Source organism: Haliotis asinina, chromosome 1, assembly GCF_037392515.1.
Source record: "Haliotis asinina isolate JCU_RB_2024 chromosome 1, JCU_Hal_asi_v2, whole genome shotgun sequence".
In the NCBI taxonomy this organism is placed as follows: Eukaryota; Metazoa; Mollusca; class Gastropoda; order Lepetellida; family Haliotidae; genus Haliotis; species Haliotis asinina.
The window spans coordinates 76,340,469-76,356,356 of record NC_090280.1 but is presented as its reverse complement, the minus strand read 5'-3'; the positions used below and the strand labels follow the sequence as shown (position 1 = coordinate 76,356,356).

The 15,888-nt window shown below is 41.2% G+C and overlaps 2 protein-coding genes across 2 annotated transcripts; both read left to right on the top strand.

Annotated features, from left to right (window-relative positions):
* Window positions 1-1,509: 1,509 nt before the first annotated feature.
* On the top strand, window positions 1,510-2,085 carry LOC137275423 (osteocalcin 2-like). The gene has a single exon (XM_067808170.1). It carries the CDS (start codon window positions 1,510-1,512, stop codon window positions 2,083-2,085), a length of 576 nt encoding a protein of 191 aa, XP_067664271.1.
* A 5,851-nt stretch (window positions 2,086-7,936) lies between these two features.
* LOC137282751 (uncharacterized) lies at window positions 7,937-13,511 on the top strand. The gene is made up of 3 exons (XM_067814542.1): window positions 7,937-8,054; window positions 11,235-11,336; window positions 11,738-13,511. Exons 1-3 carry the CDS (start codon window positions 7,967-7,969, stop codon window positions 12,109-12,111), a joined length of 564 nt encoding a protein of 187 aa, XP_067670643.1. The 5' UTR covers window positions 7,937-7,966; the 3' UTR covers window positions 12,112-13,511.
* The last annotated feature ends 2,377 nt before the right edge of the window (window positions 13,512-15,888 follow it).

Sequence of the window (15,888 nt, the reverse complement as noted above, 5' to 3'; positions counted from 1 at the left end):
ACTACACTCTTACAAAACTTGAGTTTGAGAGTGTGAACATGTCAACAACTCGCCACCAACACCAATTTCAGAGCTGTCAAACTGTTGTCTCTATCCTCTCCAACTTTTCCATCAAACTTACGGTGTTATCAACCTTGAGTTTGACGTGTGAAGTGTTGTCAAACCCGTCAAAATTGTCATATGATGTTTTGGTCATCTAGTCAGCTTGACAAGTTTGAATACACATGTTTGACTTGTGAAAACATGAATTTGACAACTTTATAATTTTAACAGCATGTGTTATCAAACTTTAGCCTGCTGTGTGAAGGTCGTTTTGTGTGCAAGCAGCTGAAATTTCAGGGGATTTTCAAGGCTCAAACACACAGATTAAATTACTAAATTAGACTGTTTTTGAGAAGAAAGAAACACATTACAGCATTGACAACTACGCCCCATTTTGGAAATGTATGTACATGGCTTTGGTGTTGTTGTGAAGTTTGGGGGTTGGGTTCCATTCCCCACATAGGTACAGTGAGTGTGTGGATTTTGTTTTATGTTGTTTTTTAACAATATTCCAGCAATATCATGACGTGGGACACCAGAAATAGGCTTTGTACATTATCCCCATGCAGGGAGTAGAAACCAGGTCTTTGGCGTGATGAGTGAACACTTTAGTCACAAAGCTACCCCACCACCCCTTACACTTCAAACTACCTACGCTTTGACATGCCAAAGTTTGACACGACATTGTTTGATTGTATGTAACTTGTGGTATGGTTCATTTTAGGACTCCTTTGTGTTACATGTCCCACAAGTAAATAGAAATGTCTGGATGAGATTGTGCAGCATAACAATGCCAAACACTGTTTCTTAAACTTTTGATGTCTTGTGTGTAGGTTTATCTCTGAGCGAAAGATTAGTTGCTCCATGTTTTGTTTTTATTTAATTTTCAGCTTCAGATAAGTTGAATCAGATTTGTCAAAGTTACATTTGTGTCAAAGTCATTTTGTTTCAATTTACACTTTTCTTGAAGTCATTTTTTTTTAAAATTACAATTGTCTGGAGGGAGGGTGGGGTAGCCTGGTGGTTAGCCTGGTCTTGATACCAAAGGTACAGGTTTGATTCCCTATATGGCCACAATTTCTGGTGTTTGCTGTCCATGATATTGCTGAAATATTGCAAAAAGCAGTGTTAAACTTACCTCACTCACTTCCTTGTCTCAAAGTAAGTTCACATTCCAAAACGTACTTCCAGCACATTCTGGAAAGTCAACAATTTCCTTTTGTCTCTGACAACTTGAAGTATTTGCCTTGATCAGGGTGTTAGATTGAATCATGTGTTGGGAATATTCTTGTATGAGACAGCTGATATTCCTGATATATGTCTATGCAACATCAGTAGATGACGGAACTTTCAAATGTATCATGTTCCCATACTATTCATGGTTGCCTTCATAAGTAGGATTGATAGAACAACCATCACAAACTGGCATCACGAGTCAACAGTGTAACAACACCGCAGTCTGAGCAGATGCAGCAGACACAGCAGACACAGCAGTCTCAACACACAGCAGACACAGCAGCCTCAGCAGACACAGCAGTCTCAGCAGACACAGCAGACTCAGCAGACACAGCAGTCTCAGCAGACACAGCACACGCAGCAAATGCAGCACACACAGCAGACACAGCAGACACAGCAGCCTCAGCAGACACAGCAGACTCAGCAGTCTCAGCAGACACAGCAGACACAGCAGTCTCAGCAGACACAGCAGACACAGCACACACAGCACACACAGCAGATGCAGCAAATGCAGCACACACAGCAGACTCAGCAGACACAGCAGACTCAGCAGACTCAGCACACAGCAGTCTCAGCAGACTCAGCAGACACAGCAGACTCAGCAGACTCAGCACACAGCAGTCTCAGCAGACTCAGCACACAGCAGTCTCAGCACACACAGCAGACTCAGCACACAGCAGACAGCAGTCTCAGCACACACAGCAGACTCAGCACTCAGCAGACGCAGTAGACACAGCAGTCTCAGCAGACAAAGCAGTCTCAGCAGACAAAGCAGTCTCAGCAGACGCAGCAGACAAAGCAGTCTGAGTAGACACAGCAGAGAGCAGTCTCGGTAGACGCAGCTGTCTCAGCACACACAGCAGACTCCGCAGTCTCAGCAGACACAGCAGTCTCCGGACAAGAAGGTAGATGAATGACGTTTATACAGTGTACTTAGCTCTTTTTATTCATCCTGCATAAATCATCAGATAGTGATGTCAAGTTTGTCACCCGTAAAGATCATGGTTAGATGAATATCTCAGGGATGAAATCCGCCGAATTCTGCGCATTTGATGGCACTGGTGTTGTTCATGATATATGTTAAATTGTTTCAATAAACACGACTCCAGAGAGGTCTTGCCCATTTCTCCTCTTATTTCATTCCTACCCATCCTTATCCCTGTGAACTTCAGTAACCCATGCTTGTCGTGAGAGGCGACTAATGGGAAGGGTTGTCAGGCACGCTGACATGGTAGGACACATGTTATCGTATCCCAGTTACCTAGACTGAGCCTCATGCTTTTGATCACTGCTTTTTCTTACATTATGATTTACAAGACCCGTGAAGGTCCAGGGGTAGAATAGGCCTTTAGCAACCCATGCTTACCGTAAAAGGTGACTATGCTTGTTGTAAGAGGCGACTGACGGGATTGGGTGGTCAGGCTGTCTGACTTGGTTGACGCACGTCATCGGTTCCCAGCTGCGCAGATCGATGCTCATGTTGTTGATAACTGGATTGTCTGGTCCAGACTCGATTATTTACAGACCGCTGCTATATGGCTGGAATATTGCAGAGTGCGGTGTAAAACCAAATTCACTCACTCATTATTTAGAGACCACCGCCATATAGCTGGAATATTGCTGAATGCAGCATTAAATTGCTAACAAACAAGTCACGTTTATCATATTGGGTTTAGTGCCTTGATAATATTATCCATGATGTGATAATTAGTAATACATGTATACTTTGCCAGTGTGTAAAATATGCATTTACACTGATCTTCCTGGTATACTTTCTTCATTTCTTGATATTATATTAAGTGTGCTACATTGTTCTGTAAGTCATGATGTCCCAATAAACTCAAAAGTTTAAAAGTATCTGTTTTCCTGTAATACTTATGATATAATTTTAAATAATACACAAAATGTGGCAGACTTATATCAGTGGCACCATTTATTGATAGTAACAGTTTTCTCTGTTTTGTTAATAAGTTGCTTGGGACGGTGAGGTAGCGTGTGTTGGTTTAAGCGTACCCTGGTCACACTGAAGGTCCAGATGTTGACAGCGTGATGTGCACTTCTGGTGTCCCTTGACAAGATATTGCTGGTACCCGTGAAGCTCACGGGCTAGGATAGGCCACATGCAAACTGTAGCGCAAATGTGGTTGCACAGCGTAGAGAAAATGACCAGTCTTCATATAGTTTGCCTGTGGATAGGCCTACAGCAACTCATGCTTGCCATAAAGGCGACTAACGGGATCGGTGGTCAGACTCGCTGACTTGGTTGACACATGTCATCGGTTCCTAACTGTGCAGATCGGTGCTCATGTTATTGATCACTGGATTGTCTGGTCCAGACTCGATTATTTACAGACCGCCGTCATATAGCTGGAATATTGCTGAGAGCTAAACTAAACTTACTCACTCACTGTTGCTGGAATATTGCAAAAAGCAGCATAAAACCCCACTGGTTCACTCCTGGATAGATTGCTTTGAATGTTAATGATGCAGCATTAGTCCCAACATCAATACACGTTCTCGAAACTTTAAAACGACATATACAAGAACTCCTTCTACTTCTTTCAGAGTACCGCTGAATGGTTTGTGTTGCCATGTTTAATCGGTTAGATAATTTAAAAACGAAAGTGAGTTGTGATTGGTTCACTCAACTTCCCAGCATAGGCACATGATTGGATAAAGAGACAGCCAAAGGAGGTAATAAAGTTATCGGGCAGAGTCGTAGATGCGTCCAGGGTATAGTGGGGACTTATCGGAACGTATACCCTGGAGTTATCGAGGATGAAGTCCCAACTTTATAATTACTTGCAAAAGATACTTTTGCAGATGTGTTATGTCCATAAGGCCATCAAAAGCATGGGTGGGCGAAAACTATAAATAGTAAAACATTTTAACAAATGCTTTTGACTAAATGTGTGACTAATTTTTTTAAGTATTTAAATTTTGCTCACTTGGTACTAGTCTTTAAATTAATTTATTATGTACATTAAGTTTCTTTGCTTTGGAAAGAATGGTTTTAATAACATCGATGAAGAAATATCTTGGTGACCTAACCGTGAAGATCCGGGTTAGAACTGATCTTCAGCCCCTATACATGTCGTAAGAGGTGATGATCTTGATCTGTCTTGCTTGCTTACTTGGTTGACACATGTCATCATATCACATCACTTTCTTGATCGATGTTCATGACGTTGATAACTGTATTGACTGCTCCAAATTTTCAGACCATCGCCCTATAACTGGAATTTTGCTGACCAATGAGTGTGTGATGGGTGAGAGTATTGTTTTATTCCATCAGGGCAAACATTTCCATATCTGTGGATAAAACTGACCTAAGGAATCATTTGATTATTTCAAGTAAGAATAAAAAATAGGGACAACCAAACATCACCAAATATGATGTGTATTGAATATTAGAAACTTATGAAAGTAACAAATATATTCCCAACATTTATCAAACAACAACTTGAATAGTTTCAACAATTTTATAGCATTTGAAGTCTATCCATTACGTATTATTTTTGTGCGTTTTCCACAGAATTCATAATTTTACAATATTTTTTTGCAATAAACCTTTGTTAACAAATACAAACTGTATTGTTTTAATACCTCGTGTAGGCAGTCCCACAGTTTTCTTTGAAGGACTTCAATCATTTGAACTTACCAAAAAGTCTTGCCATAAAAAGCCTGCATCTGGCAACAAGTACAGTTGCCACTTTGAATAATAAAATTCCCAGTTGTAATTTAGGAAAAATAGATAAATAAATAAACAAAGAAATTCTTTCTGAAACAATTGTCTACCAAAGGCACGTTTGTGTGATGATGTGTAAGGTGGTGGAAGCAGGGGTGAGAAAAGCCAGGATGCGTGTTGTAATGCAATTGGGGGAAGTGAGTAATAATGTACTACTCCTCATATTAGTATGTGTGTTTGAGGGATGCCAGAGATTTATAACAGACATCCTGCAGACATGATACACTTTCGTGCAAGTTAGTATTGACAAGTTGCTTAGAGTCAGGAAAACTGTCTACAAGAGAATTTCTTAAGTTACAAACCAGGGACGGTTGACAATCAACATCGAGTATGTATCTGTGTAAATTATGAAAATACATGTTTCCTGCGCACGTGTCGCGCCATGTGACTGTCAGGAGTTGTCAACTTCAGATTGACGCGAGAAGTAGGCCATGGTGGGCAACTCAGACAGCGGTTTTAGACACACAACGAAATCATTTACAACATTGTACATATTACAAGAAACAATACAATAGTCGACAACACTATTGTGACCCGCTGCGATATTTCTTGAATATTGCTAAAAGCGGCGTAAAACCCCACTCACTCAGGGGTTCGTGAATCATCTGACATATATTCAAGAGCTACGGACCAAACCCACGCACTCAAAATGCCCGAGTGTAGTTAATGAGAACGTCAGAGACCTTCATGAGTCCAGACTTGCCTCCGACATTACTCATATATCCAGAAAGCTATTTAAGTTACTTCACCCACTCCTGCACACGATAATACTCGAACTGACAAGGTTCGTGCAGGCCCTAGGACTGCCATGATGATTGATGTAAGTTAAACATTTTTCTGACTCAAAATGTTTCATAAAAGATATTCCGATACTTGAACCCTTATTACGTGTACCTCAGTCGTGTCGAAACGAATCACAGCTGATTACACAGGATGTCAGTAATAGCTGTTATATCCGAAAATCATATTTCATATTTCAAATACAAACGCATTTATATGGAAGAAAGTATTAACATGAATTACAGATAGTCCTGCTTCTCCGATATATCATCTTCAGTCGGACTCTGGTACCCGGCGTGACGTGAGATAATGTTGAAGACGGCGTAAAACAATATTATTCTGCGTTTCTGTACACAAAACTGTAAGCCCCCTTTATCCTCCTACACAACTCACTAACTTACTCTACAAGTTGGAAGACTCGCGAAGATCTGGGTTATGTATAACAGACAGATGGGCTTAAGGCTCATTTGAGAATACCTTGAATGAACTCGGCCGAGTCTACACACGATTGACGTCATCCAGTACCAATGGATCTTCCAGGACTCCGAAGAGCTCAGTCTAAGTAAACGTAGTCTCAGTGTATTTCGTTACACTCCATCGCTGAGTCTAACAAAACCTAGTAGAAGGTCGCGTCAGGTAACCTCCGAGCGACCAATGACTGTCCAATCAAACGCGAGACGGTTAAATAGATTTAACCAATCAGACAACGGCTACTAATTAGGGATCGGAGGGATTTTCAAAATATTTTTCACACAGATCTCTCCACAAACAAAATCCGCATATAACACAAATATTTGACCTGCAGTATATATGCTTTGGGGTTTCTGTTGACATGGTTACCATTAGCTAATATTTCCGCGAGATGCCATCCTTGAATATCGCCAAAAACACCATTGTCAGCGACTGTTTACTCACCGTTTTCATGGTTGTACGTACGCCGTGTCCATCACCCGGAAGCGATCGTACGCTAATAACATTCGGGATCGTTCGGGTACGAACCTTTTCGTGATAAAAAAGTTCAGAAGGTATGTGCGAATGTCCACTTTTGCGATTTGGTAAGCTGTTCTGATTGGTTAATCTCAAGGGTTACCTGACGAGATCTTCCATAAGGTTTAGTTAGACTCAGTAGTGGGTTGTAATGAAAAGTACCGAGGATAAGTTTAGCGACTGTCAGCGACTGTTTACTCACCGTTTTCATGGTTGTACGTACGCCGTGTCCATCACCCGGAAGCGATCGTACGCTAATAACATTCGGTATCGTTCGGGTACGAACCTTTTCGTGATAAAAAAGTTCAGAAGGTATGTGCGAGTGTCCACTTTTGCGATTTGGTAAGCTGTTCTGACTGGTTAATCTCAAGGGTTACCAGACGAGATCTTCCATAAGGTTTAGTTAGACTCAGTAGTGGGTTGTAATGAAAAGTACCGAGGATAAGTTTACTTAGACTGCCGAAGAGCTCTAGTGGAGGAAAGGAATGCAATTCCGCAAGCTTTCTTTTTGAATTTGATAAAGAGCATGTGAACAAGAAGCACTTGTGTCTTGGACGGGCGAGAAGAGTACACAAGATATTGAATGAACGAGGTTTTTTATGTTTGTCTTTGGGGCTGGTCTGTACAACTGATGTTTGCTAGTACGGTTTGAACTTTTTCTCTGTATGTCACGTTTCTCAACACGTTAAGCATGATGACACTCTTAGTTGAAATATTTCTTAGAAACTTTTCTTTACATGTGCTATCATTTGAACCTTTGTTAATGACGTGTCGTAAGCATGAAACATGGCACTAAGTGCAACATCCCTCACCAACCATTCACTGGTCAAGGACGCTAGACGGACCACCACAACCTGATTGTTCATTCCAGGTCCAAGGTAAGCGCTATGTATAACCCCCCAACTACCCACCCCCATTCCTTGTATTGCACCCAGGTGAGGTGTCGTATTGCCCGTGCATCACACAGTAAGATCACACTGACCTGCAGCGTCTCCCATCAATCTATTTTTTTCGCTTACGTGACGAACATCATTCAGACATGATCAAATTTAGGAGCCCAGTTGATTCTTGTTATATGTCAAAAAAATGCCTTTGAACACATATGTGTATATATGTCAGTCCTCTTCCAACGATAGAACCACAGTCAGGAACATCCCGTCAAGTGTGAGCAGAATGGTACGACTACAAGCACCAGCGTTTGTAATGACTGTGGTCATGATCCTGATCGCGCCTACTCACCAATTCCAGGAACTCCTACCGGGTGAGTATGGTCAGATGTTCTGTCGTTGATAGGGGCGGCGGGGTAGCCTAGTGGTTATAACTTGAACTTGCCATGCAGAATACCCGGGTTCGAGTCCCAAAATTTGTACAGTGCGTGAAGCCCATTTTTGGTGTTCCCCGGCGGGATATTGCTGGAATATTGTTACCAGTGGACTAAAACCATAGGCAAGAGAGACGATAGGGTAGCTTAGTGGTTAAAGGTTTCGCTCGTCATGCATGACACTATGGTTCGATTCCCATTATTTGTACAATCCGTAAGACCCATGTGTGTTGAGCGTATCAGTTTGAACAGTGAAACAAATGCACGTGCTGTACGTGATAAGCGTTAACTAAGGCCAACCGTACTTGTTCTCGGTGTTTCATTTAATGTGCACAACCCCTTGTAATACAAGCACATAGAACGATTTATAAATATAATCGTTTGTTAAACAACCTTTACTCTGAGATGAAAATTTATTTACATTTAAATATACAATTGGCAAGGTAAAATTATGGGGATTCTCAATCATAATTTCACTTTATTTGATTTACCTTTTTGTATAAAGTGGAATTCATCGGTACGTTTTCCATGCAAACAGGCTATATAATAGTATTGGCTGGTCAGACTCGCTATCTTGGTTGATAGGGTTACGGAGTAAAAACTGCGCGTGGCTCTCCAGGGCCCATATTCTCGAAAGGTTCGTAGCCCTAAGGATATATAACATTGATCGTAGTTAAGAATGTGTTAAGAATGGGCTTAAGAACTTCGTAGGGCTACGAACGTTTCGAGAATTGCTAGCCTGGCAATGTTTATTCATGTTATCGTAAATAATGGATATCAAACTAGCTGCCTCACGTGGGTACTCAAACACCTTTTACGATTTTTTGTGTGTGATTATACAACCAGTTATTACTTAGAAGCATTTTAGCTCAGTGAATGTCAAAGGAATTCAATGTTTTGTGTTTTTTCTGATAACGGTTTGAGATAAGAGCTATTGTTGCTTCAGTTAGTTTGTTTACAATTTATGATAAAAACACCCGAAACGTTTACAGTGACCATTTATTGCACGATTATACCTAGAAACAGTCACATATGTGAAGCCTTGGGACTTTTTCCGTTTCACAGCTGGTGGTGTTTTAAGCAAGCTTTATGCCTACATTTACCCAAATCTGTATTTTTGCCGCCGCTGTGGTAAGGATTTGATTTGAAGTTGGAACGTCACAATAAATATTATGTAAAACCATCTTTGCGTAAGCGATATACAATTCACACAAACCAAAGTAGTTCACTTGAAGAAATAAATGCAAAAATGCAAAATTTTAATAAATTTTCTTAAGAGTTAAAGCTGAAATTGCCCTTTTCCATACATTGACCCATTTGCATGCATCATTTTATTTCAGAACAGATTCTGTTCATAGGAATTAAGATATTAGAATATACACTGAAAGCAGAAAATGCTAGATTAAAGAACATAATGAACGTAAAAAGAAAAAAAACCCAAAGAACAACATCAAAAACAAAACAAAACAAAAAACAACTCCCCCCTTCACCAAAAAGAAAAAAAAACAACAAAAAGAACCCCCCCCCAAAAAACAAAAACAAAACACACACACACACAAAAACAAGACAAAAAACCCCATACAAACAAACAGCACACACACACACACCAACCAACCAACCAACCAACCAACCAACCAACCAAACAAACAAAACCCCTAATGATTCCCTTATTCGTTGTGGGTTTCGTGGCAACCAGGTTTGTACTTGAAATGTGGCTTTAACGGCCATAGGTAGTTTTCAAATGTGGCTCTTCGGGTGGTTACCGTTGCCATATATTGTCATGTCCCTACTGCGTAGATCGATGCTCATGATTTTGATCACTAGGTTGTATGGTCCATACTCGAATGCCGGATGAGGCAACTAATGAACTGTCGGGGATAGTAAAAAAACTGTTTCTAGGTTGTTACTCTGCATCCCTAATATTTACACAACTGCACATAGGATATGTGGAAATAACCCACTTTTGTCTAATCGGGAATTCAGTGGGATGCGTAAGAGGATATCCAGAAAAACTTGCTTACTCGTAAAATCTGGCAAAGCTGAGAAAATATAGACTGGTTACTGAAAACACTGGCTCAGACTAAAGACCCACCGTCGACACACCTTGTGCGCACTGGCACAAGGGGCCATCTTAAAGACATATGTTTTGCTTTTACCTGTGTGTTGATTATGTCTCATCTATTGATTGACATCAATAAAGTTTATGCTGCGACATGTAAAATAGTATGATACGTGATACCCACAGAATAAAATTAAATGTCTCAAAATGTACAGGTAGCATGACCACACGAAGACATACAGCATTGGATATTATTTTAAAATTGTTTTCACATGCCGTGCTCTTCCACAGTTTATTTCTCCTATGGGATTATCATATACATGTTTTAGCTGATTTCTCAATCCCCGAGCCCGATCCCAACCATTGTCTGCTACACTCGTCCTGGTTTTGCTTTTGAGACGACCCCTCCTACCTGTTTCTCTTTATAGTGATAGTGGGACTCCATGGTGGATACATCCTTAATAGTTTCAGCATAAAAGTTATAATTATTTTTTACGTCAACTTACGTTTATAATGAAGCTAAGTCTAATTTCAAATGGGATGCGACAGGAAGCCGATATATTGCCATGCACGTGCTACCCGTGTCCTACACGTGCGCTGCCCGCGCTACCCGTCTTGTGAGGAATGCCATGGTCTATACTTCACACCAACCCTTCGAAGCTTTGTGGACAAAATAGCCAAACACCTAATCCAAGAGACTCGATTTTTTTTTGCTGAGTGCAGCGTAAACCTCACCCACGCATAACCTGAGGAAATCTATAGCTTTATTTGGAGGTTTCGCACTGATGAGTTGACTGGATGAATTAGTTTTGTTTTACGCCGCTTTTAACCATATTCCAACAATGAACTCGGATCTCGGTGTGACGACCGAACGCTTTAACCACTAGGCTACCCGACCTGGACTGGGTGAAATGGGAAATGATATAGTGCAGGGACAGTGAGACTACACTCTACTACAGTCTTAGAAACGTGGCCTTTAAACTACAGCGTCAGATTTGAATCACTTGTTCATAAATTCGAGTAATTTCAAATTTTATAACAACAATTCTTTTCTCTTTCAGGCTTCAATCGAGCGTTGCACTGTCCACGGACAGCGGTCGCTCTGATGGCCAGGGAGATGGCCAGGGAGAGCTTACTAGTTGGAACGTCAGCGGATGATTGCGGTGAGAATAATATTTGTTAAAGTGAGGGAGTGAATTGAATCGCAACAGAATCGCAATCACGAAAATATCACAGAAACACTGCCCTCCCGCCGACACTCATTCTTTGATGAAGGAGGAGCATGTAAATGCCTTGTACATAGGAAGTGCCCCCCAACCCCCGTATGTACAAAATCAGTGACCCCCCCCCCACCCCCCCACCCCACTCCCAAAACAAAAGAGAACTGATAATGATAGATAGATAAATAAATAGCAAATAAATGAGACATATGTAAAAAAATTCCAAAAGATTATTCAGTAAAACTCCCCTGGTCATACACAAATGTATTATGAACTGCCCTTTGTTTTGGTTATAATGTATGATCCTTGACCCTACATTGATTAACTTTCATCTTGTTTGACAGAAGTGAACTTGAGCCGTCCCTGGACAGTTCGATGTGCACCCTACTGCGGGAGTGACATGCAGCAGCAAATATACGCCGTCGTCGTCATCGACGACAGTTGCGGCAACATAACGCGCGTCGCAATCAACACCACAGCGTTCTCAGCGGAGACATATGTTAACCGCTTACAAGTGCGAAACATAAGGCTGATGATGTTGTGTGGCAGCACATACAGACCATTCTTAAGTGGTCTGTTTGTTATTCCCGGCAATTTCTGTGGCCCCAATGCCATGGACTTGCCCAACATCACCGTCGAATTGTTCGATCGCTGCGGCAGTCAGAACCTGTGCTGCCGTGAAGAAGACGTTCGCGTTGTAAGATTTATGGAAGTGTAGTAAGAGAAACACGTACCACCACTGCCTCGTCTCAGATTTCCCCACCCCTTTATCTGAAAGCATAGCCAACCTTTGTTTTAGCGTGTACAGTGGCTTATATGACGAGTTTCTACCACGACATTTGAGAACACTACATACTGATTGGTTCGCGAGCTTAAAATAATTTTGACAATGGCTGCTACATCACTGTAAAAGATGCTATTTATTGAGCATTGGTGTACCTACTATGTAGGCAAGGGAAAATGCTGAGTCTTTACGGAGTGTGTTAGATTATTTAAATCGATCTGTCACGTACTTTGTCGGAGTATGCTTTTGCAACAATATGTAGATTATGTTACAACGTGACATTCGGTAGTTTAACATTGTAAAGCCGTTTTTTGTCTCTATACGTGACAGTTTGATTGATGCTTAGAAATATTCCATGATAAAATCCCATGATTTTCGGTTTTTGATAATTTGCTGACATATGGTTTGGCTCATGAAAGCAAATTTAGATGTGCGCTGTCTGGAGTTGGCTTCAAAGGGTTCCGGTGTGCGGAACGACTCCATTTAGTACTCTCTTGGTCCTCTTTGTGGAGTTGCCTGCATAGCGACGGATGTGCAAAGTAGTTGCCTCCCTTAGGACCCTGTGTCGTGTCACAGCATCCGGTTTGCAGCATTGCCACATTAGCATCCGCTGCTCAGAGTTGCGCACCCCACCTCCCCCATTATTGTCCTATATGCAGAGTTGTCGCCCTTAGTACATGCTTTGAGAAATTGCCTCCCTGAGCGTCCGATGTGCAGAGCTGCTTCTGTCGGCATTCACTGCTGAGTTTCCTCCCTTAGCACCTGATTTACTGAGAATATAGCATTTCTTTGAGTGGTATTTTGGAAGTTGGGAAGTTGGGAAGTATAATTTCATGGAATGCAACTTCTATATTTCGTCAACTGCTTGACAAAGGTACCAGAATCTCTATCACAAAGTCGCACACACACAAAATAAAGAAGTCGTTATCTATGAAATTGTCAACATTGGTATTACATCAGCTCAAGTAAAAATACAATTTTCTTGAAAAAGTTAAAAAGCAGGTTGTCACTGTCATTGAAACCAACAGGAAACTAAAACATTAGTTTTTACCCATACTGCATTCGTACAATATCAATGGGTTTCGTCTCACAGGTTTTCTCAGGTTTACACTTTTGTCTTAACCGCAGACTTTCTACTGTCGTAACGTTATATAAGATCACTCAGTGAAATGGAGCCGTGTTTGCGTTATGGTTCCCTATTGTGGAATGTGATGTAAGGGATTGATTGGTGATGCAGAAAATATGTCCGTGTGTTGTCGATACCTTGTTTTGTCAAAACTCGGTCAGCCCTCCAAGAGCATCTAAAAAACTGCAATAAAATTGTGCACCACAAAGACGGTGTTTGGTTGTTTGTTTGCATATATAATATATAAAGAACAGCAAAAGAAACGCAAGTGTTAGAGAAAGGAAATCGCATAAAAGTAAGCGCTCATGTTTATGTCTTCTATTTAAAAACTTAAAGTAAAAGACGTTTTAAATACCAACTTCAAAATGCCTGTCAAGAATCCCCATTTACGAACTCCACAAAAAGCCTGAGTTGCGTTTCTTTTGTTGTCCAGTATAGTATGACTCGAACGCACACTTCGATATGAGGTGGAGTCTGCAGTACGAACAATTCAACGAATATTCCTACTGCTGTTTTCAGTGTTCAACTAGGGAATCAATGATATGGTTAGGACGGTGGTTTGTCTTATCCGCCATGGTATGTCTGTAAGATGGTAATGACGCAGTAGAACGCTGCAAAAAGCAATAGAAATATTCTACCAGGGAGCTGCTACTAAACTGATTACAATAAAAATCGCAAACGGCAATCTGCCGACTCCAGTACAAATATATTAATCTACCGACTCATCCACTTATTCAATCAGACCAAACCACTCCCTCACTGACTCACTCAAACAGAGAAAACCACTCTCTAACTCACTCAGTCGGACGAAACCACTTCCTCACTCAGACCAGGCCACGCACTAACTCACTCAATCAGACAAAACCACTCACTAACTCACTCCATCAGACAAAACTACTCTCACTCACTCAATCAGACAAAACCAGTCAATCAGTCAATAACTCTCTCAGACCAAACAACGCTCTCTTTCTCTCTCTCTCTCTCACCCAGACCAAACCACCCAATCAGACTAAACTGTTTTCTCAATCAGACTAAACCACTCAATCAATCGGACCAAAAGAATCACTCTATCAGACCAAACCACTAACTCACTCTATCAGACCAATCCACTCTCTCACTCAATCAGATCAAACCACTCTCTCACTCACTAAGACCAAACCACTCTCACTCACTCAATCAGACATAACCACTCTCAGTGTCAATCAGACATAACCACTCACTAATTCACTCAATCAGACATAACCACTCTTACTCACTCACTAAGACCAAACCACTCTCACTCACTCAATCAGACTAAACCACTCTCTCACTCATTTAATTAGACCAAAGCACTCTCTTACTCATTTAATTAGACCAAAACACTCTCACTCACTCTATCAGACCAAACCACTCTCACTCAATCAGACCAAACCACTCTCACTCACTCTATCAGACCAAACCACTCTCACTCACTCTATCAGACCAAACCACTCTCACTCAATCAGACCAAACCACTCTCACTCACTCTATCAGACCAAACCACTCTCACTCACTCTATCAGACCAAACCACTCTCACTCACTCAATCAGACCAAACCACTCTCACTCTATCAGACCAAACCACTCTCACTCACTCAATCAGACCAAACCACTCTAACTCACTCAATCAGACCAAACCACTCTCACTCTATCAGACCAAACCACCCTCTCACTCACTCAATCAGACCAAACCACCCTCTCACTGCAGAGATAGGATGCCATTATGCTCATTACATCGTACAGCAACGCTTCAGCTCATAGTATTACTACAGACTGTTCTACACATGCCATAGTATTGCTACAGACTGTTCTACGCATGCCATAGTATTACTACAGACTGTTCTACACATGCCATAGTATTACTACAGGCTGTACTACAGTTTCTAATGCCACAGATCTTAGTATTACTACAGAATGTACTACAGGTGCTACTTATACACATCACAGTATTCCTACAGACTGTTCTGTCGTTGACACTTCCACAGGTCATTGTATTACTACACACTGTACTACCGTTGACACTACCACACATCACAGTAATACTACAGACTGTACTACAGTTACTGCTTTTAAGCGTCCTAGTATTACTGCAGACTGTATTACAGTTTCTAATGCCATAGGCTATAGTATTACAGATTGTGCTACCACTGCTACTTCGACAGGTTACGGTATTACTACAGTCAGTACTACAGGTGCTACTGCCACAGGTCAGAATAATAATAATAATAATAATATAGGTTATCTGTAAAGCGCCGGACTCAGCAACACTTGGCCATACTCTAAGCACAAACACAATCAAGTCAGTACCGAAGAAAAAGGTGAGATTTAACACTTGCGAGAGTTTGAGCAGATTTGATGTCTATACGGAGAGAGTTCCAAAGGAAACCAGCTGAATGTTTGAATGATCTATGTCCGAGTGGTTTTAGTTTATATGGAAGCACACGAAGATGTGATTGATCGACTGACCTGAGATTCCTCTGTCGGACGTAGGGTGAGACAAGGGCTGGGAAATAGAGTAGAGCAGTTCCATGTAGGGCTTTGTGGTTTAGAGTTAAAATCTTAAACTGT

Excerpts from the sequence above, each read along its gene's own strand:
- LOC137275423 (XM_067808170.1), top strand. The coding sequence starts at position 1,510 with ATGCAGCAGACACAGCAGACACAGCAGTCTCAACACACAGCAGACACA.
- LOC137282751 (XM_067814542.1), top strand. The coding sequence starts at position 7,967 with ATGGTACGACTACAAGCACCAGCGTTTGTAATGACTGTGGTCATGATC. Across the intron at positions 8,055-11,234 it reads ATTCCAGGAACTCCTACCGG|GCTTCAATCGAGCGTTGCAC; the intron begins GTGAGTATGGTC and ends TTTCTCTTTCAG. Across the intron at positions 11,337-11,737 it reads AACGTCAGCGGATGATTGCG|AAGTGAACTTGAGCCGTCCC; the intron begins GTGAGAATAATA and ends CTTGTTTGACAG.